Here is a 27,953-nt window from a genome sequence, read left to right on the forward strand (position 1 = left end):
CTAGTGACAAATACGTACGTCATTCGTGTTCGAATACATTAAATGGCAGCATTATGCAATTATACATGAAACGTAGCAAAAAAGAAAAGAAAATGTCTACTCGATCTGTACGTTTTCAAATATTAATTAAGTATTGTGAGTATTTGGAAATTAATATAAGGAATAAAAACATATGGGGGCGGGGGTGATAGAAATGGGCTATCCATTATATATTGAGAAAATAAATAATAAATATTGTCCACTTTCACCGTTATACGGTGTGTGAAAAGTTAGTGAGGTATCTTTAGCTAAGAAAACAGTTTGCACTCAGCGTTTGTTTGTAGTCTGTTATTTAAATAACATTTCAGCTAACTTAGACAAAGCAGGAAGCGGCCTTCTTTGGTCGAGACCAACGAGGGCTCTCACTGAAAAGGGCCGTGCCAGGCTTGAAAACTGAAGAACTGATGCATAGGCTAATTACAACGAAGCAACTCGAGGATTGTAGACATGATTTCTTGTGGATTATGTGTAACAGAGTGAGAGAAAGGTCTGTTCCTTGCAGCACGCCAAACGACGCAAATCCTAAAAGAGAAACTGAATCGAACTGATAACTGATTGAACAAATATACAAATATGCTATCTTCAAAATACCTCGTATTTACATTTTAGAGGCGGTGGAAGAGGGAGCGAGAACGTTAAATAATTGATTATTGATTATATACACAGGAGTAGGCCTTTATTTACATTTTCAGAAACACAATGGCTGAAAAAATGATTGAGAGATTATTTCAGCACCACGTTCTTAATACTTGTTTTGGATTTCCACGCCTGCAAATGCCACACGAGCGAGATCTAGTGTACCGCTTAGGGTTATAAAATATGTAAACTCGTCAGAGATAGGAGCCAGAGTGCAAGGGAATGAAACGCACCCAAACGTGTATAAAACTAATGGACACTCACTGTTTTATTGAGCACTATGATTATCACAAATACACTAAACTTCATTTATTGCATTTCACATTGATCTGCTTAAATCAGCCTAAAAACACAACGTTATCACCACAAACTAAATCTTAATTTAAAATATTAATTTTTCAGTTACGCCAAATAAATCACAGCAATTTTTTTTTTATAATTTCAGATCAACAAAAACGTTCAAGGTCAGTGCCTTCCCAGATATGTTCTGGCCGTTTTCACATAGAAAAAAGGAATGTCTCTTCAGTCTGGTTCGCTAAATAAATAAAACAATTGTGCATTTAACCTAGGCGAGTGGGCCAACGAGTAGTCCACAAAACATTTGGAGAAAAACGCCATTCTTTTTCCTTTATCCGAAACATTTTTCCTCAAAAAATCATTCTCTTATTTCCAATGTCCAATAAATTAAACCCTGTGTAGCGTAAAAACAATCCATAGGTATTCGCGATAATCCATGCTATATAACATGCATTTTATATAACTGTGGACTTAAAGGAAGACCTTTTTGTTTGTGTTTGCTTTTTCTTTCTTTCTTTACGCACAAGAAATCTACGAAGAACCAAAATATATTATATTCTATAAATAACCAGTCTTTCCCCCTCCTTCTCTTGAAAGTTATGTCTTATAACCTTGTAATATCCTCGCCACGCTCGGCTCCAGACATCCGGGAGAGTTCATCGGAAGCTGCGATGGTGTTTGCAGCCGCGGTTGCCGCCACAGCGCCGGCTGATGATGTTGTGTTGGACCCGGTGGAGGCGCCCGTGCTGGATGAAGATCTTACTTTGGTGTTTGGTAACCTATGGTCTTTTTTCCATTTCATCCTGCGGTTCTGAAACCAAATTTTGATCTGTCGTTCGGAGAGTACCAAGGAATGAGCGATCTCGATGCGTCTTCGCCGAGTTAGGTAGCGGTTATAGTGGAATTCCTTCTCCAATTCTAAGACCTGCTGGCGTGTGTAAGCAGTCCGAGACCGCTTTTGATCCGCTCCATTGTAATTGGGGTTCACTGGAAAAGGGGAGAAGGAAAGAGAAGGGGAAAAAGAAGGGGTAAGGAGTGAAGGAGGGAGTACATAAGAGTGGTGTGCATTGTGATATTAAGGGGGTAATAAATAAAGCCAAATAGAGGTGGTGGTATATAGTGTTTAATACATCTTAAAAGCCTAATAATCGCGTGCTTAACTGTCCCTAATGAGGATCGCATTCGCACTGAAAGAGTCGCTGAATTATTTATGCAACATTACAAAGCTGAGATTTTTTTCCCTATCCTGTCTCCGTCTCTCTCTCTCCTCTCACACACGCATACATAACAGAAAAGCCACATGGCTATACGGCTGCCCAGAGTATAGCGCGGCTATAAAATTTATGGTGGGTGTAATTACCAATGCCGAGTCGTAAATCCGCCTCAATTGTGCCATTCCAAAGGCATCTCTCCTATCGTAGCAGGGGCTGGTTTTGGAGATGTGGGCAAAATAAAGAGAGAGAGAGAGGGGGAGACGGGGGCAGAAAAGAGGGAGAGAGCAGGAGAGTAAGGAAGACAGACACACAAGTTACCTACCGGTGCTGACGTGAATTTTCTTCATCCAGGGGTACACGACGGGCTGCTTGGCGGAGGCTGTGCTGTTTGGAAGCTCCGGAGCAGCCTGGTTGCAGGTGGAGGACGCGGTCGAAGGGGTGGAGGGGGAAGTGGGTAGTGGTGGGGGCTCACACGGCGCTGGCTGCCCTTTCCCCGCAAGCAGGTGCCCAGAGTGGGGTAGCCCATGCCCTCGTTGGGTGTCAGGCTCGGGGATGCTTGCACAGTTATATTGGCGCTCCTGGTATGTCGCTCGCGGAGGATACAACTCCTGGTGATGATGCTGGTAGCCGCTGTCCCTCGTGCGGCTGTAATATTCGGGGCTGTGGTCTGGGATGTAGCTATTTTGCGAATATTCCTCGCATGGAGGAAATTTCGGATCGATGTAGTTAGAGTCCATCAAATACGAGCTCATGATCATTAATTTCTGGAGTGGAAAATAATTTTTCTAGCTTTGTCGTTTTTCTGCTCCATAAAGCCCTCCTACTAGCGAGCGACCCTGTAAAGTTACTTTAACCACGTGATGCAGCGGCCCAATCGCGGCGTTAGAGGGAGTCCCCGGATAAGGAACCAGGATCCGAACGTACCCTGTCTTTTCGCCACGGCGAGCGTAATTGTATGCAAGTGTGTGCATAGGCCTGCGCGCGCGCGCGCGCGTGTATGTCCTGTGAAAGTGGAACACAGACACTTTGGTAATTGGGTTAAGATAATGATCCAGGAATATATTAGCCATAATGGGTGCAAGGTGATCCAGGTTTGGACTGCTGCAAGGGACAGGCGGACCAATGCGCATGCTCGGCTAGGGAAGGTGCAGGTAACTCAGGTCTGGAGACTGTTGGAAAAAAAGGAACAAGACTGACTTTTTAAGTGCACATATCAGTTATGAGTAATCATCTAACACGAGTTAATAAACTGCGATGATCATGATGATGATAATGTTCGTTTTCAGTGGTAAAAAACAAACACTGAAGTACAGTCTTGCTCAAGTGCTTTTACGTTGTTTGCACAAAATGCTTTTTCCATTTGGCTGATGCTATTATCCACAGTAACGCACACAGTTTGCATTCTTTACATACAGTACAGTCCATTTATATAGGTGAATATTTGCTGAAGTAATCCAGGGTAGGTCATTTGCTCTAGGCTACAATGGCAGTGGCGCGCCTGGGAACAATATTGAAGTTATGAGCCCACGTCCTTAGACATTATGCTACACTGCGTATGCTGTCACAAGAGTCACCTAACAAACGGATCAAAGTTCAGGCAACACCAATTTGCGACTAGATTGAATTTGGCCATGCGAGAGTACAGGGAAGAGGGGCGGGCAAGCTGCTTCAGAAGTTCTGCACATCACACAGAGCCAAGGCAGGGCAAGCTTCTCTACAGGTTACAACGTCACAAACGGCATAGGTACTTTCTCCCCCAGCATATTCGTTATTGTTAATAATAATAATAATAATAATAATAATAATAATAATAATGTCAATCATGTTAATAGTATGGTAGAGTAAACGGATGGATGCTCAATTATTCGAATACCTTCCTCATGTAAGACTATAACTGTGTAAACAGGTCATGTTTTGCCCATGTAAGAATATAAATGTGTAAACAGGTGTCATGTAGAGTGCTTTTAGAAGGGTGTTTTCGGCTGTTTGTCGACGTGTAAACAGCTGGAAACAAAACGACTGAAAAGATACCTGGTGTTTTATTTCTCGACGTTACACAACCACTCGCCCTGCTCGCCCTGTTCGTGAGCAAATCTGTTGTCATTGACAACGATTTATCGTTGGGCACTGTGGCAACATTTTCAGAAAGTAAACTGGGCTTCCTGCTTTCTGTGAAACTCACATGCATTGATACAGGTATAAACAGAATGAAAGGTAGCAATGGAATTAAATGAGATGACGTCCACAACAATTTGTAAACCTGAGAGGGTTCGGAATCGCCCATGTATTCCTGTAGAGACTAATTTGCGATTGTTTGGTGTTCACACAAATTCGGTTCTACAGGGTTCATATAGACGACTGTTGGAGAGAGCGGGTTCACTGGAATCTGCAGGTAAAAGCAATTACACAAATGCAAACAGAGTGAAGGATGGTTATGACGGTACAAGGACACGACAGAAAATAATTGCACGCTGTAGCTACCATTTATAGCCCCATATGGTGTTTCAGGGTAATTCCTGAAACACATTTTACAGCGGGCCTTAAAACTTAACAATATCCTAGAAAGGCAATGACACCAATTTAACCTCAGCCCTCTTCCTATCACAAACAATGACAAAGAACTAAGAATCACTCAGATTAATTGGTTCAAATGGGAAGATAATGTAATGGTGTCGTAGGCCTATTATTAAACAGTATATATATATATACTGTTTAATAATAGGCCTACGACTATATACATATAAACCTCTGAAATTATTTCGACACTATTGCCTCGCTGAAGTGTGTTCTATAACCTATAGTTCAGCATGAGAAAACGTATTGTTTGAGCTATAGACCTGTATCTCAATTATTCATTTCAAATTTTAGTATGACATAAATCCATTTAAGGTATCCGTGTAGACACATATATCCATTTGTTCAACCACCCAAATGAAAAGTGATATATTTGCTTCCATTTTCCGTTATCTTCCAGTGCAAAGTACTGACGCGTAGAATGGGTGCGTGATTATATAAATGCAAATAGGTAGGTTTTAAATGAAATACATCAGGCATCAACAGGACAACTTCCAGCTCAACCCAATATGCACCAACCTCGACCTTTCGCAATACGTTCAGAAAACTGTCATCGCCTATTTGAGCAACTCTGCAAACAGTTAGTGTCAGGCACATAAATTACACCGCAAGACGCCTTCCCGCGAGACTGCCTTACCAACATGTAGCTGCTCTCGTTAGCCTTCCCGCGCACAATCAAAATTAGGGAAGCTGAAACGTCAATGACCAAATCTGTTCGTCGATACCAAAGCGAATAAAAACTGGAGAAACATTCTACACGCAAGTATGCGTACCCACACGCACGCTCGCACGCACGCACACACACATACACAATTTGTGTATAAAACAGGAAGGAGAAATCTTTCACTTTCAGATTATGTGTAATCCAAACTCCCATTGAAGTGGCCCCAATTGTATAAATATTCAGTCACAAACAAGATAGATACAAAGCAGCCGCCTGACAGTCGAGATGAAAAATACATTTCTATTGTTCCCAGGGGTTTATTGTGCTCGCCATTATCATACTGACCGTTCGGTAACCTGTGGGCCCACGGTCCGCATTATCAATCTGCCATTTGCAAAAAATGAGACGAGGAAAGGAGCATGGACGTGACTATTATATGTGCAAACAATATTTATTTATTTATTTATTTATTTATTTATTTATTTATTTATTTATTTATTTACTGTTCGCAATCATGTAGCCTACACGACGGATCCATGCCTGCGCTTTAATATTCACCTTATCCTTAAAGCTATTTTTTCCTTATCACAGTATTTGGAATCATTTAATTTGTGTGATGTGTCCGTGCGCTCACCAATCACCATTAAATTGCAAAAGTAGAAGGCCTTGTATATTATCCTTTCCCTCTTATTACGTTGGCTACCGCTTCTCTCAGTCAATATGACACGTTTTTGTTTCCATTGTCACAAAAATAAAGGTCGAAGATGCTTTATCAGTAGCAGTGTTCCGTAAGCACAGTGGCGGCGGAGAGAATGTATTATTTAATCGGTGACAATGAAAAAAAGAAAAAAGAAAAAAACAACGAAATTGACCACTGAATGGTCTCCATAACTGAGCATTTCGTGGCCTTTATTAATATATAAATGTTGTATGCCCGATTTCTGTGTTTGTTCGATGTGAGGGGTCACGATCTATTTCACCCTTGTTTCTTGCTTCCCTTATTTTTTTTTTCTCCTTTTCCTTGTACAGTGCGGTATAACATAGGTTGAATAATCTGCCCGGAGAAATTGGTAACAAATAAACAAAACTGCATGTTTCTAAATAGATTTTATTTCGAGCCATACTGATCTGAAACGCCCCCCCGCCCCGCAAACCCCCCACCCCCCCAACCCCCTTCCTCCCGCCTCCCGCCTCCCCCAGCGCCTGGGACGCATTTTAATATTAGTTAGACAGCATGACCTGCGTTTCACCTCGCGCGTTCGACTCGTTCCAATAGTTCACTGCCAAGGAGTTATTGATGAGGAAACGCCAGTGAAATCTGTCTCCGCACAAATGGCTTTTAGATCTTGCACCTAGTTCAATAACTAGTTATAATGTGGAACTAGAAAAATGAAGCCCCCAGGCGAACTAATTTGATGTTTCATTTGTATGTTGGAAAAATTGTAAAGCTTTCGCCATCCCTTTTCCCCTTCAAATACACACTCATACACAAACACACACCCACATGGACACGCAAACACACACACATACAAAAAAACACACACACGTGCAGAGTGATTGATAGATAGATATATAGATAGATAGATGTCCTGTTGGGTTATTTTAAAATAAGCTTTCTTGATTTTTCTTTTGAACAGGAACCTGTTTTATCCTAAAAATTGTGTGTGTGCTTGCGTGCGTGCGTGTGTGTGTGTGTGTGTGTGAATGAAGATCAGATGTTGACAGTGCCCAGGCAGGATTAGTCGGCCAGAGTGTATCCTGGCCCAGTCGTTCATTTAGGTGGGACCACCACACCTAACTGTGAATGCCCACCTGGCAGGTAGATAGATAGAGATATATAGATCAAGAGATAGATAGATAGTAGATAGATGTGTCTAACAGTTTGTTTTACAAGTATATCCCCAAACCCACCACACAGAGACTGCTTTCCTATCTCCCGACCATATCGCTGAACAGGATGGGAATTTATTGTGGGGATTTATGTTTGACTCGGAGACACCCAGTTCGTGAACTCGGACAGACCAAGAATGCAATCACATGAAGTCGCAGCGAGATTGGTTCTCCAGAAATTCTGCTTTCACATTCAAACAGCAAGGAAAGCCAACGGGATTGGGGTTTCGTGTTTTCGTCGTCTTTGGCATGGTGGGCCCGACCCAGGATCAAACTCGGACATGCTATTCAGACACGTCATTAACTTATTATAAATGACAGATGACATTGGAGGTAGTTACCTGCAAGTTTTACTGAAACTGAAAGTCAAGAATTTAATAGTGCGTATCTATACCTCATTTAACCTCGTAAATGCAGTTTATCTTAGAAAATCTAATCTTAAAATGATTACGTTTAATTCATCGAAAAAGAAAGGAAATGGCACGTCACGACGTTCCTTAAACTGTAAAGCGATGATTCTGCATAATCACATATAAAAAGCTGCTATTTTCGCTCATATACTCATTAACGGTGGAGTTCAATAAATATTTGCTCAGTTTAGTAGGAGAGACATCAATAATAATAATAATAATAATAATAATGGACAAATAAGGTAATAGGCGATACGTCCAAGTATGATACAGCGGGAATTGAAACTGCAAGATGCAGTACACATTTGCCACAGTTGTAGCCCTGGCACCATGACCGTTTCGAGACATTTCATATCGATTGGCCCGGTGAGTAGGATGCAATGCAACATTTGACATGTTTGAATCCCGGTGGTGTGTTTTTCATGTTTTCATGAAATTCCGTTTTTTGAGATAGCAAAACATTGCAATAACAACTAGAAATGTCTCAAAGCAGTCAAACTTTGACTTCAAATTTTCATACAAACAGTCAAATGTGTTCTTGAATCGGAAGCGAAGACTTCTTAAGTGAATAGGTATCCATGAAATGTGCTCAAAGAAGCTTATATCGAAATATTTTACGATGACAATGGAATTGCCCAGCACACCTCAGATGTTAAACATGACATCCCCGTGACTGGACCGCATTGAATGGGAAGTCATTCTCCTTTACGACTATGAAGACTTACAATAATGTGTCCCTTACTGGGTGATGGATAATTGCAGTGGACCAAGTACATGGTTGAGCATGACTATTTGTAACTCAGCAGCAAGACTGTTTTACACAGGGACCAGACACACATTATTACATTTAATCCTGTCTGAACTTGTAGTAAAATTCTACTATTTTACAAAGATTAGTCCGCTTGTCTTTTTCTATCATTGTTACGATTTCTTAATCTGCGAGACGACACAGTCGCAATGTAAGTACAGAAGAAATTTGTGTTTCTCTTTTACTTGACATTCTCGCCAATTGCATTTGTTGCAACTTTTCTGTTCGCCTTTGCAGCAAGGCAGGTAGGCAACCCTACAACAAAAGCACGCACTAATATAAGCTGTAAGTACCAAAATGCTAAAGTGTCAAGCAGTGTGCACTCTTTTGAAACATTCACTTAATTGTCAGGCCCAGTAAAACTGAAAGCAGCTCGACACATTGATTAGTTTTTAACGTACAAACTAATCCCAATTTGAAATTGTGTAAACTGATTGAATCTACTGTACAGTAAACCGGGTCATGATGATTCAAAACAGTCAGAACTGTACGGTTCTAAGATGTGGGAGCAGTCCCACTTTATTGAATTCAGGTGTTTCCAATGCGCACTGAACGGCGACAGCAGGTCGTGCCAAATGCAGGTAATTTGTAAAGCCAGGATCACCGGATGAGACTCCCAGGGAAAGTTCATATCAGATTCAGAACTGTGATATGCACCCAATAACTGTGCTATAGTAGGGTCTATTATAAACCTGCATCCAGAAAGTCGTGAGTGTTGGTTCGTTTGTTTGATCCAGGTTAATTGTTTACTTCATTTAAAGTTAGTTTGATTTGGTTATAATTCACAGGTAGTGGATATGTTCTGCGTCTCTTCTATCTTCTTCTGTCTTCTAAATTTATGGTTAAGGACGCAGATTGGCCTGTTTTAGCTACACAACCTTCAAACCATATTTGCAATATTGATGTACGTTTTATCAATTGTAGCGTCCTGTTACTTTCCATCTCATATTGATTTTGTTCATCGCCCACCGACAAATAGTGACAGATATTCGCCAGGTTTCGCAGCCAATAAACAAAAACGAATATTTTCCTTCAGCGACTCCCGTTCATGAATGCCTAGAACATTGGGAATTATTAACAAATCTCCATTGTAATTGTATTGGTAATGGATTATCATTAGATTTTTGGCAGTAGAAATCACAAGGAACATAATAAATAGTAACAATTTGTGTGTCTACGCCTGGCTATGTGTCCGCTTTCCCAGAGCCATACCATGCATTAAATACAGATGGCACTCCTTAATACACCTTTCACATTAACGCCTATGATGCTGCCCTACGTCAGTTTTAATGTACCAATATACGAACCGATATATTTATTTGTGCATGTGCGCGCACACACACACACCGCCAGGCGCCAAAATCTCACCAGTGCTAGCAGATAAAGCAATTACAAAGTCAATCTATAAATACAGCATGTTAATGCTGGGGGACTCCAACCAGACGCACAGGCGCATTAATACATACAGTGGGCTCAGATAAAAATGCACAAATATACAAATAAAACCGTTATTGACGTAAACGTGTGAAGTCGTTTTCTTATCAGCGATTCGATGCAATCAACCTCACATTGTTAAAAAAACAAACAAAAAATAAAAACTTTCCCCCAAAAAATCGAATTTATAATTATTGGCACCCCTGGTTGAAACTTGTGCAAACACCCCTGACAAAGATGACAGTCGTGAGTCGTTTCCTATCATTTGCGATAAGGTTAAAGAGTTTGGAGTTCTAACTATCATTGTATCAATATCATTGATATCTTTAGGTTTGTGCTTATTGACTGCCCTCTTCAGTTCAGACCACAGGGTTTTTGATGGGATTTAAGTCTGGAGACTGAGATGGCCATTGCAGAACATGGTTGTTGTTTTCACTTAACCATTTCTGTGTGGATTTTGACAAACCTGGTATTTTGTGAAATTCATTAGGCCATGCCCTGGGACCACTGGTAACAAAACATCCCCAAAACATCAATGACCCACCTCCATATTTGACAGTATGTATGAGGTGATCCTCCTTGCATCAATTCCTCTTTGCCAACAAACATGTTGATGGCCAAATGTCCAATTTTGGTCTCATCTGACCATAGCACTCTCTTCCAGTCATAATTCCAATGAAATTAGTTTTTGTTTATTGTGCACAGTAAAGGCTTTCTTCATGCAACCCTCCCAAAGACTTTGGTGGTATGGAGGTGCCATTATAAGGTTTGTTTTGAGACCTGGTAAAGACACAACCAATCTCTGCAATTCTTAAACTTTGCTCCTTGGGTTCTTTATGACCTCTCTCAACACCTTCTTCACTGTTGGTGGGGACAACATGCTCTTGCGTCCTCTTCATGGCAAGTTTGCAACTATTCCATATATTTGACACTTGTATGGTATGTTTATTCGTTGTACCCATTGCTTGTGGCAGTCTTGTCACTCTTTTGAATGGACAGTTCTTTGGTTTATTCGTTGTACCCATGGTGACAAGGGATTTTGCATGCTTGTTACCTCATTTTTATACTCGAGTGAAACAGGTAGTGATGGAATGACACAACATTGTTCCTTAAATACTGAAAAAACATTGAAAAATGAATGTAAGTGTATGGATATAAAAGTACAGTATGTGTGAACACAACATTGTTATCTGTGTTATCTGGGTGCCAATAATTCTGGGGCTGACCGTACATACCAAACACTACAGCCCCGTTACCGTTTCTGCAGTGTCTGCTAGCGCAAGCCATCCACCGCTACCACGACGAATGAGATCTGGCCAATCACGATCCATCTGCTCTTTGTTTGAACGTACATATCTAATGAGAAATTTGATCAAATATGACTAAATTGGATTCGGATGACAGTGTACCGGGAGTAGTGCAGCACTCTGTTCTCCCGAGAGACCCTGGTTATCTGTAGTGTGTCGTGTGCCTTGATGCTACAGCAACAGGGTAGTGTGCAAAATAAACGTCAGCACCACGACACAACATGTTTTTAACTGAACACTTTGTGTTGTGTAAGCAGATGTTATGCATGCTACGTTACGGAATGAAGCTGAACTTTCTGAGTGGGTCCTGGAGAGCAGCTTTAATTTCCCACATAATGTAGTTCTCACTTCCTTAATTCCATATTCAGCTGAAATATTTAATATTTAAAGCTACGGCAAACTAGATTTCGAAACAAGTGTTGTCTCGGGAATGGGTGAGATAAGATAGAACGTCAACCCATATTATTGATTCAACACCTGTCTAATAAGTGTCACATGGCTACACGGCCCAAGTCCAACTGGGACCGTATGGATTCTGTAAGCCAAGATTTAACACTGACCATTTTACTGTGATTTGGATATAGGCTAATACTTGATATGCCTCCATGCCACTACGAAAGAGAATGTAGTTCTCTGTTAGCCTAATTGTAAGATGAAGTTAAATAAAAGTAGTTTATACGATTATTGTATAGATACGACAGGGACACTTTAAACATCTGATGACTTTCAGAACGAGTCGTGAAATAATAGGTCTGGAATATAATCGAAGCTCATCTATTCATCCAGGATTTCGTAACCATGAAAACTGTTAACCCATCACAGTTTTACAATTTCGCCACAACACTGTAGCCTAAACATTTTTTTCCTAAGCTGGAATAAACCAAAAATACAAAATAACAATATTGCGATTCTTCGCCAGTCAAATTTATTGCTTTGCTGTTCAGTTGAATCGACCCCTGCGAATTTATTACATTTTAATGAATAAAAAATAAAACATTTAGACACTATTATTTTAATATAAAATAAAGAAAAATATGTATCAATTAGGCTACGTATTTTGGTTTTTATTTAAAATAGCATTTTATCGGTAGCATATTCGGTTATTTCCATCTTGTTTTTTAAAAATTGTTCTAATTTTTTCATTTTTGTGATGTCTATCGTTTAATTAAACGAATGTAGCCTACTCTGTTCAATGTGATAATTATTTTTATTTTTGGCACGTTAGTATTTAATGCAATGTAGTCGTATGACCTATATGAATTTTTGTAATTGTCCACTGCCTTGTACATATTAATCAGTAACTTTCGAGAGAGTCAGGCAGTTTTCCTCTGAGCTATTCGGTGCTATTTCATGAGTTTTTATAAGGTGGTGATCCTACGAATATTCTGCACACTTGGGAAATCACTGTGCCTGATCACTCGCTAGTGGCGCCATATTCAAAAGAAATTAATGTGGAGAAACATTAAAGCCATGAAACATATACTAAAGTTAGGGTTTAGCAGGTGGGCGGGGAGCTGACCAGTCACCCTAAACAGCACACTATCAGAAAAAATGTATGAACGAGTCTCTATAAAGGTACAAATGCGTGTCCTTGGGGTGGTATATATAAGTACATTCAATTGTAGACTACCTATAGCTTGGAAGACACTAGTCACAGCACTTGCGTCATTGCATTCACAGTTTCATTATCGGCCTCGTGGGCCAACAGTAGTCAAAAGTGGCTGTTAAAAACTACAACAGCAATAGACTCTCTGTTTTTGAACATCTTTGTTTGAGCATTTCCACTTAATTCATCTGAGTTATTTGTTGTTTAAATTTAAATAACCACAACATATAGACCTGCACATATACATATGTTCAGTTTTTTGCATTTAAATTGTAAGAAATTTTACATGTGCAACGAAAACAGATTACTTCTGGGACGTCAGATATTAAAAGACTGTCCTTATCCTTCACAGAAAATGCCCTGCTTCCACTGTCGCCCCGAATATGCCTGTTTGACTGCTGCTTTCACGCCAAGTGAGCCAACGTGCACGCTCACGAGCTGCCAAAAAGCGTCTCGGTTTTAGCAGTTCCAATACTCTGGGTTTCCGCAGTATGTGTCCATACTACGTCTACACAGGTTCCTTTTAAATGTCGGGAGAGAGGGAATTATGACGTAATGCAACTGGCCAGCACCTCCGCAGCTGTTTTATGGCTTTCGCCCGATTGTCAGGAAATACTGCCCTCTGTGTCCGCACGGCAGTTAGACAGTGGCGGCCGCAGGTATGCAGGTATAATAATAAAAAACATAATAGAAACGTATCGCTACTTACTGGAGCACACATGCTGTCCTTTCCCGTGCTTTCTTCCTCCGTATGTGTATCTGTTCATAAAGAGAAGGATGGAAGCATTTGAGTATGTCAGAAAGAAAAAAAACATTTCCCGAACCACTTAGAAAAAGCATTACATTTATTTGATTCCCTGCGTTTGTTTACAAGAAAATGCATTTCTACAACGAGGATTGTATAAGACAATTACACATGCAACATCCGAAAAAAAACTGCCAATTAACATGACAATACTTCAACATACCTATTAGTGTCATAATGTCAAATGTGATTCGTCCAGGGGGTGGACACATGGTTCTCCCCAGGCTGCGATTATGTGCATTTTAAACGTCACTTTAGTCCCGCTAAACTTCTGCAAGATCCCTCTGGTTATGTTGCAATCACGGTGTTCCAAACACAGTTAAAATCAGGAGGAGAAGCGGCGTTTGAACCCAAGAGTGGTATTAGTACTTGATCAACTTGAAATAAATAAATAGCCGACAGAAAATACATGAGAAATATTTAAATCGACAAACGTCCGGCTTATTCCAACGTGTTGATTATAAGAGATCATGTTATCTATGTGTGGGCAAGTAATGCAAATCTAAACGAAAAGAGGGAGTGTTCATTGCATAATTACTTTTGTCGTTGTGTTTTTATATTCGCGGACTGTAATACGAATATATGCCTGTGTGAATATATAAGTATGATATAGCTATATTATAGGCTATATATGATTAGGCCTATGTCATGACAGTAAGAAATGTTAAATCATTTGCTTTCTTTTTACATTTGACGGTGTTTCGTATTTTTTTAGGACAAGTTTGTCCAAGACTGCATTTAATGCGACTGTCTTCTAAAAAATATTTTTTTATTCAGTCGTTGTAGAACTATAAACGCTAGGTAATTTTTGAACCTGCTTTTGATTTTTCCTGTTTGTGCGTAACCTAAACTCAAGACCAACGTTGAATATGGCCACGCAGTTTAGCTAATTCACTCGGTCTGAGCTGGGAGTGAGACTAGGTTGCGAATTCGCATGTCTGCTGGATCCAATGGGTTTGGGATCTCGTCTGGATTTAAAGTCGCAAGCAAGTAACTTTAGATGCTTTCTCATGTTATTTCCCATAAATGTTGTTTTGGCAGTTGGTATAAGTGTGCTCGTATATGTGTGAGATTAAACGCTCGTGCACGTGTGGAGAGCCAGGTGAGTAGGCTATATAGTAATTCAGCATACACACACATTTTGAATGTCCGACGGACAAGTGTGCCCCCAAGTTGTAGTCAGGCTTGCACTATACTATTCTGCCAAGTCTGGATAATGCGTAGGACATGAACAAGATTGTTGTTACAGATATAAATTTAGATTCACTTTCCTTGATAAAACCTTTAGTTTTGTTCTCTTTCACGAAGACACGCGTTCAGGTGTAGAGCAAATTGTTTCACACACATTTTCCGGGAGGCAAAACGCCCACGTTTCCCTGAGTGCATGGCCAGCAGTGGGCTGTTAATGCTGCGATATTTATTTAGGTTTAGAAATGTTTTATAGAAGCACTGCATCGTTAAAAAGACATTAAGACGCATTTTATAAAATATATTGAATGGGAGCTGTCTCACCATAGATAAATAGTTTCATTGTCATTCTGATTGGATAACGAGATACAAAAAGTAGCATCAAAATCAGTATGCACAAACATGCCCCAGTTGCCTGTAATGATGAAAGTGTCTGCGTGGACACACTCTGTGAACTCTGAGAGCTGTACTGTATGTATAATCATGCTAATTATAATTCAAGACCTAGTAGAGTGCATTTAAAATTTGAGTCATAAAAGGGCCGAACTCTAGAGGCTGCAGGATTGAGGACAAGGTGTCCAAAGGCCAGGCGGAGAGACTAAAACAGCTGCTTCCGTAAACGCGATCAGTGTGTCTTGCTGCCAGTGTGTGGGAACGTGGATAGTGCAAAACAGCACCCCCTACAGGCTGATTCCCGTCTTCCCTCCTTTGCCTCGAGCAGAGATTTAAGGTTAAATTAAAACTAGCGATTTTTAAGACTAGCAATTTGGCCCCAGACTTCAAAGGAAATTCATGGACTGAAAAATTAAATATTTAATTATTAATTATTAATTATTTATGCTAATGCCTGTTGCAATGACTATTGGGGTCCCCTTCCAATGCTTCAAAAATCTTTACTCCTGGGATGGACAAAGTTAGGATGGTTATCCATCACACCCTATGCATATAAACACTTAGCTGTCATCATTCTGCTGAGCCTCCTGCTCCAAATGTATGTCAACATTTTTCACACAGATTTTAACTTGCTGTACCATTAATATATACTCACTTTCTTTGGTAGACCTGTAAACCAGCTTGTTAATGCAAATATGTAATCAGCCAATCATGTGGCAGACACTAAATGCATAAAAGCATGCAGACATGGTCAAGAGGTTCAGCTGTTTCCGACAAAATTTCAGAATGGGGAAGAAATGTGATCTAAGTGACTTTGACCGTGGAATGATTGTCGGTGCCTGACAAGGTGGTTGGAAAATCTCAGAAACCGCTGATCTCCCTGGATTTTCATGCACAAGAGTTTACAGAGTTTACAGAGAATGGTGTGAAGAACAAGAAACATTCAGTGAGCAGCAGTTCTGCGAGCAGAAATGCATTGTTAATGAGAGAAATCAGAGGAGAAGGGCCAGACTGGTCAAAGCTGACAGGAAGGGGACAGTAACATAAATAACCACACATTACAACAGTGGTGTGCAGAAGAGCATCTCTGAACACACAACGTTTCATAACTCTCAGTGGATAGGCTACAGCAGCAGAAGACCAATAAGTGTAATAAATACCTAATAAAGTGCTCACTAAGTGTATATCCCCTGATTATCGTCACAATTGCAGGGTGCTGTCGATGGCTTGCGTCACTGCCTCTATCCTTTCTCTAAATGTGAATTATTATTCACAGTTATTCTTAAGCGTCCTTGCACCACCACTGTAGCTGACTGCAAGAAGTGAAGTCATTTGTGCCAGACATTATATAGTGCCCTGAAATGTAGAAAAAGTGATGCAATTTCTATTTGGCGAAACCAAAGCGTGTACTGCCAGCTGCCATGACCCATCAGCCTGGGAAAAGCCAAAGAACTATTAATTAAAGAGAGGTCGTAATTGACCATGACAAGTCTGGAAATACCACTTAGCACTGTAGGACAATAAAAAAAAACCCTGAGAAATAAGGAATGGTTGCAAACTTGCTATGAAGAGGATGGAAGTGCACTTTGTCCCCACGAAAGGTGAGGAAGACGGAGAGGGCGGCCTTAAAGTGTCAGCATGTGAATTTCGAATGCTACTGTGTTGTTACGTAGGCAAAAAAAATGCTGTGTTGTTTATGAAAGCCTAACTGACTATACAACGTTGGAAATGTAATGACATTAGCTAAAACGCTTCTCAGTCACTGCTTCAATACCATACCGCTAGCCGGTTCTAGGTTCAGCTGAAGTTATACTGTATTTTTTTCTCACAGAGGGGGATCACACCTGTACTATGCAACAGGACAGAACCAGACACAGATAGAACCGAGTTTTAACACTTTCAAACGGTATATCCTGTTACCATAGTGATTGCAAATTGCACAGCCAAAAACGGAATGAATGCAAAAACACCCCACAGAGGCCCTGGTTAAGAATTGCATAGCTTGGTTGCATCTTGGGGTCACCAAGTATCAAAAATAACCAGAAAATTGCACATCCATACCAACACACCAAGCATATGAAGTTTGCCTAACATCATTGGTAATATGATTGTAAAAGAGTGGTAGGAAGATGAGACCAAAATTGTTTTGGCCATACGCACCAACTTGTTTCACGGCAGAAGTGGAATGCACTTCATACTTACTGTTAAATTTCGAGGGGGTTATTCATGCAGGCACTATTTAAGTTCAATGAAGTCAATAAAGTACCAGGAAATTTTGATAGAAAAGCTAGTTGTCTCTGCTTGGAAGCTGAGACTTGGTCATAGGTAGATTGGCCAACGACTCCAAATATACATCAAAATCCACACAGAAATGGTTAAGTGAAAACAACATCCATGTTTTGCAATGGCCATCACAGCCTCCAGACTTAAATCCCATCAAAAACCTTATGGTCTGAACTGAGGAGGGGGGGGGGTCCATAAGCACATACCCACGGATTTCAATGATTCTGAAAAGTTAATGGAGGAATGGTCACAAATACCTCCAAGTGTATTCTCTCACCTTATCACAAAAAAATTCATGGCTGTCATTTTACAAAAGCGTGGCAGCATACAATCATGTAGATACGGATAAGGAGCATCGGTTAATTTTCACATCAACCATCAGGATGGGGAAAAATGTGATCCAAGTGACTTTGACCATGGAATGATTGTTGGTGCCAGACAGGGTTGCTTGAGTATCTCCTGGGATTTTCACACACAAGAGTCTCTAGAGTTTGCAGATAATGGTGTGAAAAACAAAAAACATCCAGTGAGCAGCAGTTCTGAAGACAGAAAGGACTTGTTATTGAGAGAGGTCTGAGGAGAATGACAGTAATGCAAATAAGGACGCATTGCAACAGTGGTGCGCAGAAGAGCATCTCTGAACACACAACGCCTCATAACTCTGAGTGGATAGACTACAGCAGCAGAAGACTTAATAAGTCTAAAAAATAAGTGTAATGCCTAATGAAGTGCTCACTGAGTGTATTCAGTGCCCATTCAAATGGTTAGCTCACATCTACAAAAAAGGCTATGGGAAAATGTTTGTTCTCACACTCAGAATATGAAAAAACTAACCTATAATTGTGGGAGAATTGTTCAAAAAAAAACTATTTTCTGAGTTTCACCATTAGGAACAGTAGGAACTCAGTTACTTAAGTGGTCATCCATGAATTCCTGTTTCACTTGGGTATAAATATGATGAATATTTTTTCTGCCTCTGTCCTTATGTGACTGCATAATGTCTGTCCAAACAGGATGTTGGGTCAGCAACTCTGAAAGTCATGAGGGTGGGTTTCAGGCACTCTCAGTAGCTGACATGGTTGCTCTCTTATGCTTTAATACGGAAGTAACTAAGAAACATATTAAATATTAGTGAGAAATAATCAGTTTTCATAGTTTGTGTACCATGTTGCAGCGGTAGAAGGAACATTGTGAGAAGAGATTGTTGTGTGGATAGTGACCTGTGTTGTGTCTTTGTGTTTGTATCTGTCTCCATGGTGATGCCCTTGGAAGACAGATGGTCCAGAGAGCCACAATGGGCTTCCTGAACTACACACTGGGTCTGTCGCCCCACAGGAAATGACATCACAAGCTTGCTGTGTAATAGGGTACTAGTGCAGCTACTATATCTCCCCTAGGCCTTTATGCTCATACAATGTAAACCTTTAACACACCCGCACACACACACACACACACACACACACACACACCCACATCCTAAACATGTTCTACATGCCCACACACACACACACACACACACACACACACACACACACTCACACCCACATCCTAAACATGTTCTACACACACACACACACACACACACACACACACATATATACACTGGACACACATACACACGCATGCACACATCTGTTTTATACACATATAGTAGCAAGCATAGCTCAAAATCAACCAGCAAGTAGTTATCTGAAAATTAACTAATCAGAAAATTACTAATTGGGAATGGCCATCCCAATCTCCAGCCTTCAAACAACCAGAAATGTTTGGTTTGAACTGAAGAGAATAGCAGTTCACTCATGCAGACTGAACCATCTGAAGTCTCAAGGTTTTCAAGACCAGACTGGTTATTGTCAAAATATTATCTAGCGTTTGAGTGAACTAAAGCATTAGGTACACTTTAGTGGTAGGAAAAGGCAAGCATTGCTGGGCTGAATGACCTGTTATCAACGTTATGTTGTTATGTTGCGTTGTGTTGTGCTGTGTTATGTTATGTTATGCTATGTTATGTTGTGTCATGTTGTGTTATGGTATGTTATGTTATGTTATGCTATGCTATGCTATGCTATGTTATGTTATGTTATGTTATGTTGTGTTATGCTATATTATGTTGTGTTATGTTATGTTATGGTATTTTATGTTATGCTATGTTATGTTGTGTTATGTCATGTTATATTGAGTTATGGTATGTTATGTTAAGTTTACTCAGGGGGTGGTGGTGTACCCCCAGTGTGACTATGATCACCATTCTCAATCAGCATGACTTTTATCCATGTCAGGGGAAAGTGCACCAAGTATTGAAAGTGCTAATCATTTCACTGCCTATCTTTTTACCAAAATGAACAAATAATAAAATAAAACTAAACAATTTTTTTCAATTTATTGGGGGGGGGGCTTCTGGTTGATTACAGATTACATTACATTACTGGTATTTGGCAGACGCTCTTATCCACGTACAGCGACATACAGTTGATTAGACTAAGCAGGAGACAATCCTCCCCTGGAGCAATGCAGGGTTAAGGGCCTTGCTCAAGGGCCCAACGGCTGTGCGGATCTTATTGCGGCTACACCGGGATTAGAACCACCGACCTTGTGTGTCCCAGTCATTTACCTTAACCACTACACTACAGGCCACCCTAGATAGTTCTGTGTAGACACATTCATATCATACTCTTAAAAGCTGTCAATAATGCAGGCCTCCCGAACTGATGGGAGTAATACTCACACAGCCGTTTGGACCAAATAACAACCATTTACCCTGCACCCCAAGACTATAGGTGGCCCCGCCACCACAATACACCAGTCCAACCCCTCTCTCCTCCACATCTACCTCCCCAAAACACACAATGGTGTCCTGCTGTCCTCCAACACAGGACCACAGACTGTACTATGAGTAGACGACATGGCTCAGGCAGTAAGAGCAGTCGTCTCGCAGTCGGAGGGTTGCCGGTTCAATCCCCCGCCCGGGCTGTGTCGAAGTGTCCCTGAGCAAGACACCTAACCCCCAAATGCTCCTGACGAGCTGGTTGGGGCCTTGCACGGCAGCCAATCGCTGTTGGTGTGTGAGTGTGTGTATGAATGGGTGAATGGGTGAATGGAGAAGCATCAATTGTACAGCGCTTTGGATAAAGGCGCGATATAAATCCCTGCCATTTACCATTTACCATTTAAACAGCCACGTTACGTCCCTCTGTGTTGGAGCATCTGCTTGCCTGTGGCTGAATTCGGCAGGTGCAGCCAATTTACTAATTCGCAATTATGTGCAGATGTGTTCACCTGACCAAGACAATAAAACTGGAAGCCATGGCAGGGTTGAAGGAAGGCAATTTTGTGTGTTCATTCATTCATTTGTTCATTATCCTAACCCACTTATCCTGAACAGGGGCTGGAGCCTATCCCAGCATACATTGGGTGAAAGGCAGGAATACACCCTGGACAGGTCACCAGTCCATCGCAGGGCACACACACCATACACTCACTCACACACTCACACACTCATACACTCACACACTCACACACTCATACACTCATACCTACAGGCAATTTAGACTCTCCAATCAGCCTAACATGCATGTCTTTGGACTATGGGAGGAAACCGGAGTACCCAGAGGAAACCCACGCAGACACGGGGAGAACATGCAAACTCTACACAGAGAGGCCCCGGCCGACGGGGATTCGAACCCAGGACCTCCTTGCTGTGAGGCGGCAGTGCTACCCACTGCACCATCCATGCCGCCTCATTTTGTGTGTTTATTTATTATTATTATGATTTATAATAAGCTTTTTAGAGCGCTGTGTATTTTATACTTTTAAGATAAGTGTTTTGTGGCATGTTTTGCTTTCAGTTTGTCTTGTGATTGGTGTGTTTTTTTGTGGTTGGCAGATGGCCAGGCTCATTCTCTTTTTGTTTGAGCACCTTTTGAGAGTTTAGGTCAGAGTAGGGAAGTTTATTTGCGGCAGACTCACCCCTTTTTGTCTTCTTGCAAGTTAGGGATAGATTATTTTTTGTGTGTTAAGTTAGGAATAGTTTAGTTGGCCTATTAAGTGCCTTGCCTATCCTGTCTATGGTCCATTGTGTTCCCATGGTATGTGGGTCGAGTTGGGCAGTGCATCACAATAATAAAAATAAAGAAAACATAACAGTCATACTGCAATGAAGACCCAGCTCTCTACTGGGACAGTGAACCTGTTATCACCTGTGTACTGCCTCTGTACACAGTAAAATACTGAGTGTCAAATCAACTCTTACGGTGTACATATGGTCCCAATTGGACTCATATACACGCAGTGAGCAATTTATTAGGTAGATCTGTACACAAGCTTGTTAATGCAAATATGTAATCAGCCAATCATGTGGCAGCAACTAAATGCATAAAAGCATGTAGACGTGGTCAAGAGGTTCAGCTGTTCTTCAGACCAAATGTCAAAATGGGGAATAAATGTGATCTAAGCGACTTTGACCATGGAATGATTGTTGGTGGTTTGAGTATCTCAGAAAATGATTTTCGCACAGAACAGTCTCTGGAGTTTGCAGAGACTGGTGCGAAAAAAAATACTAAAATTCAGTGAGCAGCAGTTCTGCAGGAAAATGCGTTGTTAATGAGAGAGGTCAGAGGTGAAGGGCCAGACTGGTTGAAGCTGACAGGAAGGTGACAGTAACGCAAATAACTACTCATTACAACAGAGGTATGCAGAAGAGTGTCTTTGAAGACACAAACATGGCAAACCTCCAAGCAGAAGACCAGTAAGTCTAAAAAATAAGTCTTTTAAATACCTAATAAAGTGCTCACTGAGTGTATACTCTCACTGGACATTTTACTGTGTCTCACCTGTTGCAAACCTTTATCTCTCTTGTTGAACTCGGTACATCATGTTCTATATTTACATTTCATTTGTGTTGTACTTTGTATTTTAACCAAGGACTTTTGCATTTGTATTTATCTTGATTCTGTAGTTGCTTGCCTTATTACTTACTACTCACTGTCTTGGCCTATGTGTACTAGACTTGATGTTCATTGCTGTAGACAACTGATTCTTTGTGAATTGTAGCTTATCCGACCTGTTCTGTAATTGTTCTAATGACCTTCGGTATGCGCTTTTTGTACGTCACTTTGGATAAAAGCATCTGCTAAATAAGATGTAATGTAATGTATTTGCTCTGATTGATCGATACTGTCCATCTCCCTTGGGCTAAAACTGAAAAGTGGGAGATTCAGTTGCTAAACTGGCCTCTTTCTCTAAGAGGTTTCTCGCTCCCACATCATATTTACACAGAGTGAATCTCCAGAGGACCAGACAAGTCTTGAAATAACTCACAATGCAGCAAGGTCACATGCACCTGGATCCGTTCCAAAAACAAGTGTGCTTTGGCAAGGATGTAGGCCTCATTTCCATTTTTTTTTGGGGGGGGTGGGGGGAGCACTAAGAGTTCTACCCAATACCACATTTGGGGGGGTGGTTGGATGTTAAGGGCATGTGTGTTAACCCCTTAAGTATCCCTTTTCTTGACACAATGACATACCCAAAATAAAATAGTTACTATTCTTGAACCTTTTTGACTACAGGCATAATTCTGGTCTCTTCTGAAAGGTAACCCTTTGAGGTTTGTTTTCCAAGATAATTACTCTTCTACAAATGTTACTGAAACAAAGTTACAGAAGCTCCAACACAGTGAAAGTGGAAGTTTCTTTCTCACTGAAAATACTTTCTGATTCTGACTGGATGCAGATTATTGTAGCTGTGGCTTGTGAGATTAGAAACACAAAGGAGCCAAGTCAGAACACTGGACAAATCCGCTTTCAGATATGAGGACAATACCACCCAAAATGAGCATTCTGCATTGTTTTTTCGAATCTATTTCCGGGCAGTTTTCCAAAAAGGACATTTGGAGACTGAAAAAGGACAAACTAAATTACATTATAGGTCTTATGAGGTGTAAAATGCTGCATTTTGCTTACTTAACTAAACAACACTTTTTATAATGAAAAAATGTCTTTGACCTTTCCCCTGGCTGTCACACTCCCCTACCTCTCTGTTCCAAACTATCCTCAGACAGCAACAGGTCAAGAAGATCATAGAACATAAGTACAATAATCACAATAATACCATCTAAGTGGATATTAATTGAGGTCCATTGATTAACATTTTTGTCAAATAACCAACCCGCATCAACAAGTCAAACACATTCCATAATTTCACATGCTATTTATTATTCAAAAGCAGAATGGCTCCTTAGTCATAAGCATACTGAATAATAATTAAATGTTTTGAATGTATTTAGATGCTCACCGTTATAAAATTGGGCCACGTCATTGAAAATGCCCTCTATTGTGTTGTCAACGGTGTTTTCACTGTGTTCCTCAGAAATATTCACTCAGACGAGAGATTCCTTGGAATTCCTCCAAAGAAAGTCCTCGATTTGTTTTTTTGTTGTAAATCATACATCTTTTTTCCGCATAAAATCTCAAGTACTGTTTTTGCCAAAGTGCAACAGGCTCCCCGTGCATATTCAAATTCTACAGTTTCGTTATGCAGGTGAAATGCAGGTGAAATGTGTTGGTTTATGCAAGCCTAAGAAATTATATCCTGTTGGAAATGTAATGTCATCACCTAAAATGCTTTTAAGGTGTCACTTCAATAACATGCCCGTAGTTCGGTTCTTTGATGAGCTGACGCTATACTGAATTTCTTACACAGGGATGGGGGTAACACATTTTCTCTGCAACTAAATTACAAATACTGTTCAGAGACGGTTGTATTACAGTTGTAATTATCATGTTCGAGCGAGCCTATACAAAACATAGATAATAGCATTTCTATGTACAAGTACTTTTGTAGAAGTATACAATGGTGAAACGGACAACAATGATAATTCCTTCATAGAAATTCTAAGTAAACAATTGACATTCTAGAAACGTTTCTCTGAGTTAGCACATTTTCAGAATGAGAAACTATTATTCATTTGGTCTGCTGTACACTTATCATGAAAAGGACGCTGACATTACCTTATTTCTTGTAGTAAGATTTCCAAAATGCAGAGAAGGTGAGGTCCCCCTACACTTGTTTCATCACCCCATATGTTACAAAATAGGGAACTGTTTTGCCGGCATTTTAAAATATGTTATACAGATTACATTACATTACATTATTGGCATTTGGCAGACACTCTTATCGAGAGCAACGTACAGTTGATTAGACTAAGCAGAAGACAATCCTCCCCTGGAGCAATGCAGGGTTAAGGGATAGAACTGGGAGTCTTAATGCTTTCAAACGGTATATCCTGTCTGGATGAAAAAAGCAGTGAATGCTGAAAAATCTCAAGGGTTAACAGAATCCTTGTTGAGACCTTGTAAAGACTACTCCATAGCTAGCTCATGGCACTGTTATTTAGCAGCCAGTATTACCCTATTTGATGACGTTCCAGTTATAGCATCTGGGATCAGGACCTACTTCTTGTATGTAACACAATGACAGCAATCATCTTCTTAACATGTCTGTTTTTAATAGATGAATGAAACTGCAAAATAAAACGACAGCTCTAAGAAAACATCACACCGCAATCCAGGTAGCTAATGCCAGGCAAATTTCTGTGTATGAACCTGATCCTTATTCATAAAATGTCACAGAATGGCAATACTGACCAAGCATCAAGTTTTCCGCTCAGAATCCTTGCCTCATACAGTATGAGCTAATTAAAAAAACTGATCCTCAACTGGCACTAATTCATTTAAATGTGCCTGGTGCTTAGCTATCTCGTTACAGTAGAGATGGTGAAGCTTGAATCTTGTACTGATTAGTATTCCTGTCATTTAAACTTTTATGACATACAGTATGAAGGTAATATAACAGTCTTTATTTATCTTTCAATTGTATAACATTTAAGGTTTTGCTGACAACTAACTAGATGGCCAAGTTATTATGGTATTAAGCTTCTCAGTGGCTTTTGTGAAGTAAGAGACTGTGTCCATGATCCCTCCCCCCCTTACCAACATACCTACCTGTTCACAAGCTACCAAACTACCTTGAAAGACCTCAGGTCAATAATGAGAGAGATTTAGGGCCCAATATGAATCATTTGTGAGGACAGTAATAGTTTGACACTGCAGTACTGAGTAGTTTGCCTACTTATTTCAAAGAGGTTGTGTTACAACAGATTTTTCCATCCAATCTTCTGCTTAAATTGGGCACTAAATTCCTTCATGCATACCAGGGCCACAGGTAAGGGGGAGGGGGGGGGGTTGACTTTTCCCTGGGCCAAGGCCTGAGGGGAGTCCAGGATACAGGGTGCAACTATTTTTAATTGGTCACCAAGTACACTCACTGAGCACTTTATTAGGTAGATCTGTACACCAGCTTGTCAATGCAAATATTTAATCAGCCAAGCATGTGGCAGCAACTAAATGCATAAAAGCATGCAGACATGGTCAAGAGGTAAGTCACTTTGGATTAAAAGCATCTGCCAAATGACAAAAATGTAAATGTAATGTAAGGTTCAGCTGATTCAGACCAAATGTCAGAATGTGGAAGAAATGTTATCTAAGTGGCTTTGAACATGGAATAATTGTTGGTGCCAGACAGGGTGGTTTGAGTAACTCAGAAACTGCTGATCTCCTAGGATCTTCCTCTAGAGATTGCAGGGAATGGTGCGAAAAACAAAAACATCCAGTTCTGCATGTAGAAGCGCGTTGTTAATGAGAGATGTGAGAGATGAATGGCCAGACCGGTCAAAGCTGACAGGAAGGGGACAGTAACATAAATAGCCACACATTACAGCAGTCGTGTGCAGAAGAGCATCTCTGAACACACAACGCATCAAACCTCTAAGTAGATAGGCTACAGCAGCAGAAAACTTAATACGTCAAAAAAAAGTCTAATAAATACCTAATAAAGTGCTCACTGAGTGTATATTGGGGGTGGGGGGGGGGGGGGGTAATATATTTTGTCCCAGGCCTGAGAATTCATAACTGTGGCCCCGGTCCTCACCTTAGCTGATGTACGGCGGGCGTTCTGGTGCAAAATGGCTGCTATGCATCTCTCAGGCACATTACAGTGGCAGTTTAGCGGTTGAGGTGACACACCTGTATTACTTTCAGTCTTGGCAACCTAACTTTATAAATCTACAGTGCTGTACAATATTCAGTGTTGATTCAACTAGAAATTAATAGTGTCTGAGAGAGATTACATGATTGTTTAACATTGAACATTTAACTCTGTATTGAACTGCAGTCCCTTAGTAGGTGTGATATTTCCTCTCTCTTGTTTGTGACATTCAACGACTCCTCCTGAAACGTCTCTATCTCTTTAATTATATTTCAGCAGTTTGACTTATTACCAACAAGCAATATATATATCATGCGCTGGCGGATGAGCTAGCTTCTTAAAATAAGAAAAAAAAAGTGTGACTCCAGCAATATTGGTGAGTATTTGTACAAAATGATTACTCTTGAAAATCACAATACATCACTCAATATTAATAATTAAGTGTCTGCGGTTCATCATGTTATAAGGAGTGATTTTCATGAATATTAACCTTAAAGTGTTCACATGGTATATGTGGCAGTTTCTTTTAATGTACCTACAACAGTATCTACAACAACTTTTTTGTGACGTATAGAAGGCAACGATACTGTTCGACTAGCTGAAAAACTATTAACATTTGAAGTGCAAACATACTCATCAACTCCACGGCTATAAAAAATAACACTTAGCATACAATTCGAAAACACAGAGACACCCTTGAATATACCTGAGATACATTTTAAAAGTTGGATTGGAGTATGGAAACATCACCCGCAGGGAAACTGTTAGACGAGTAACTGCTAATTAGGCTACAGCTAACAAACCGCTGGGAATTCTTAATCGTACAGTTTCTAAGCCCCATATAAGATTTGGAACTGTGTAACCTTAAATTATTGTTCGATATGTCATACTCCAGAACATACACAGAACTCAGAACACTGAACACGGCCCTTGGAATCTTTTTCAAATAACTATTAAATAACAGCATTAATTAACCCCCCACGGGTGTTTCAATGGGAGGTATCAATTTCATTAGCGCCCGAGAAACAAGATTACGAACTTACAGAAACAGCCGTTTTGGGGGTCCAGCACGAGTCCAAAACTGCTGGGGCGAGGTAATCCACACTAACCACCCGTTATACCCTCTGTCCTCCAGATAAGGGGAAGCCAGCAGCTGCGATTCTGGACAGTTAAGGTTATATATGATGTAAATATATTGAGGGTTTGTCAGCTCTTCTAAACCATAAAACCCACTTTAATGGCATCACGTGTTCCTCGCGAGCCACTCAGGGTCTGGGCTTCAGGCAATCGGCATAAATAACCTTCAAAAGTTTAAAATACAGGGGAAAAGGGAAAGAAAGAAAAAGGAATTTAACACAAAAGCCAC

General features: G+C 40.4%; 1 protein-coding gene across 2 annotated transcripts; it reads right to left on the reverse strand.

Annotated features, from left to right (window-relative positions):
* Positions 1 to 919: 919 nt before the first annotated feature.
* Positions 920 to 27,767, reverse strand: hoxc4a (homeobox C4a). 2 transcript variants are annotated; one of them, XM_061258377.1, is made up of 4 exons: positions 27,631 to 27,767; positions 13,589 to 13,638; positions 2,509 to 3,355; positions 920 to 1,959 (listed from the first exon to the last, which is right to left on the reverse strand). In XM_061258377.1, the coding sequence occupies exons 3-4, from the start codon at positions 2,942 to 2,944 to the stop codon at positions 1,577 to 1,579; spliced, it is 819 nt and encodes a 272-aa protein (XP_061114361.1). In that variant the 5' UTR covers positions 2,945 to 3,355; positions 13,589 to 13,638; positions 27,631 to 27,767; the 3' UTR covers positions 920 to 1,576. The 2 variants fall into 2 exon arrangements, with proteins under 2 accessions (XP_061114361.1, XP_061114362.1); XM_061258378.1 differs by lacking the exons at positions 13,589 to 13,638; positions 27,631 to 27,767 and having other exon boundaries at positions 2,509 to 3,708.
* Positions 27,768 to 27,953: the final 186 nt, after the last annotated feature.

Source organism: Conger conger, chromosome 10 (assembly GCF_963514075.1).
Source record: "Conger conger chromosome 10, fConCon1.1, whole genome shotgun sequence".
In the NCBI taxonomy this organism is placed as follows: domain Eukaryota; kingdom Metazoa; phylum Chordata; class Actinopteri; order Anguilliformes; family Congridae; genus Conger; species Conger conger.

What these genes read in the sequence shown, in the direction of transcription:
- hoxc4a (XM_061258377.1), bottom strand. Translation starts at nt 2,944, where the DNA reads ATGATCATGAGCTCGTATTTGATGGACTCTAACTACATCGATCCGAAA. An exon ending in GAAAATTCACGTCAGCACCG is followed by an intron (nt 1,960 to 2,508) that starts GTAGGTAACTTG and finishes CCCCTTTTCCAG; the next exon opens with TGAACCCCAATTACAATGGA.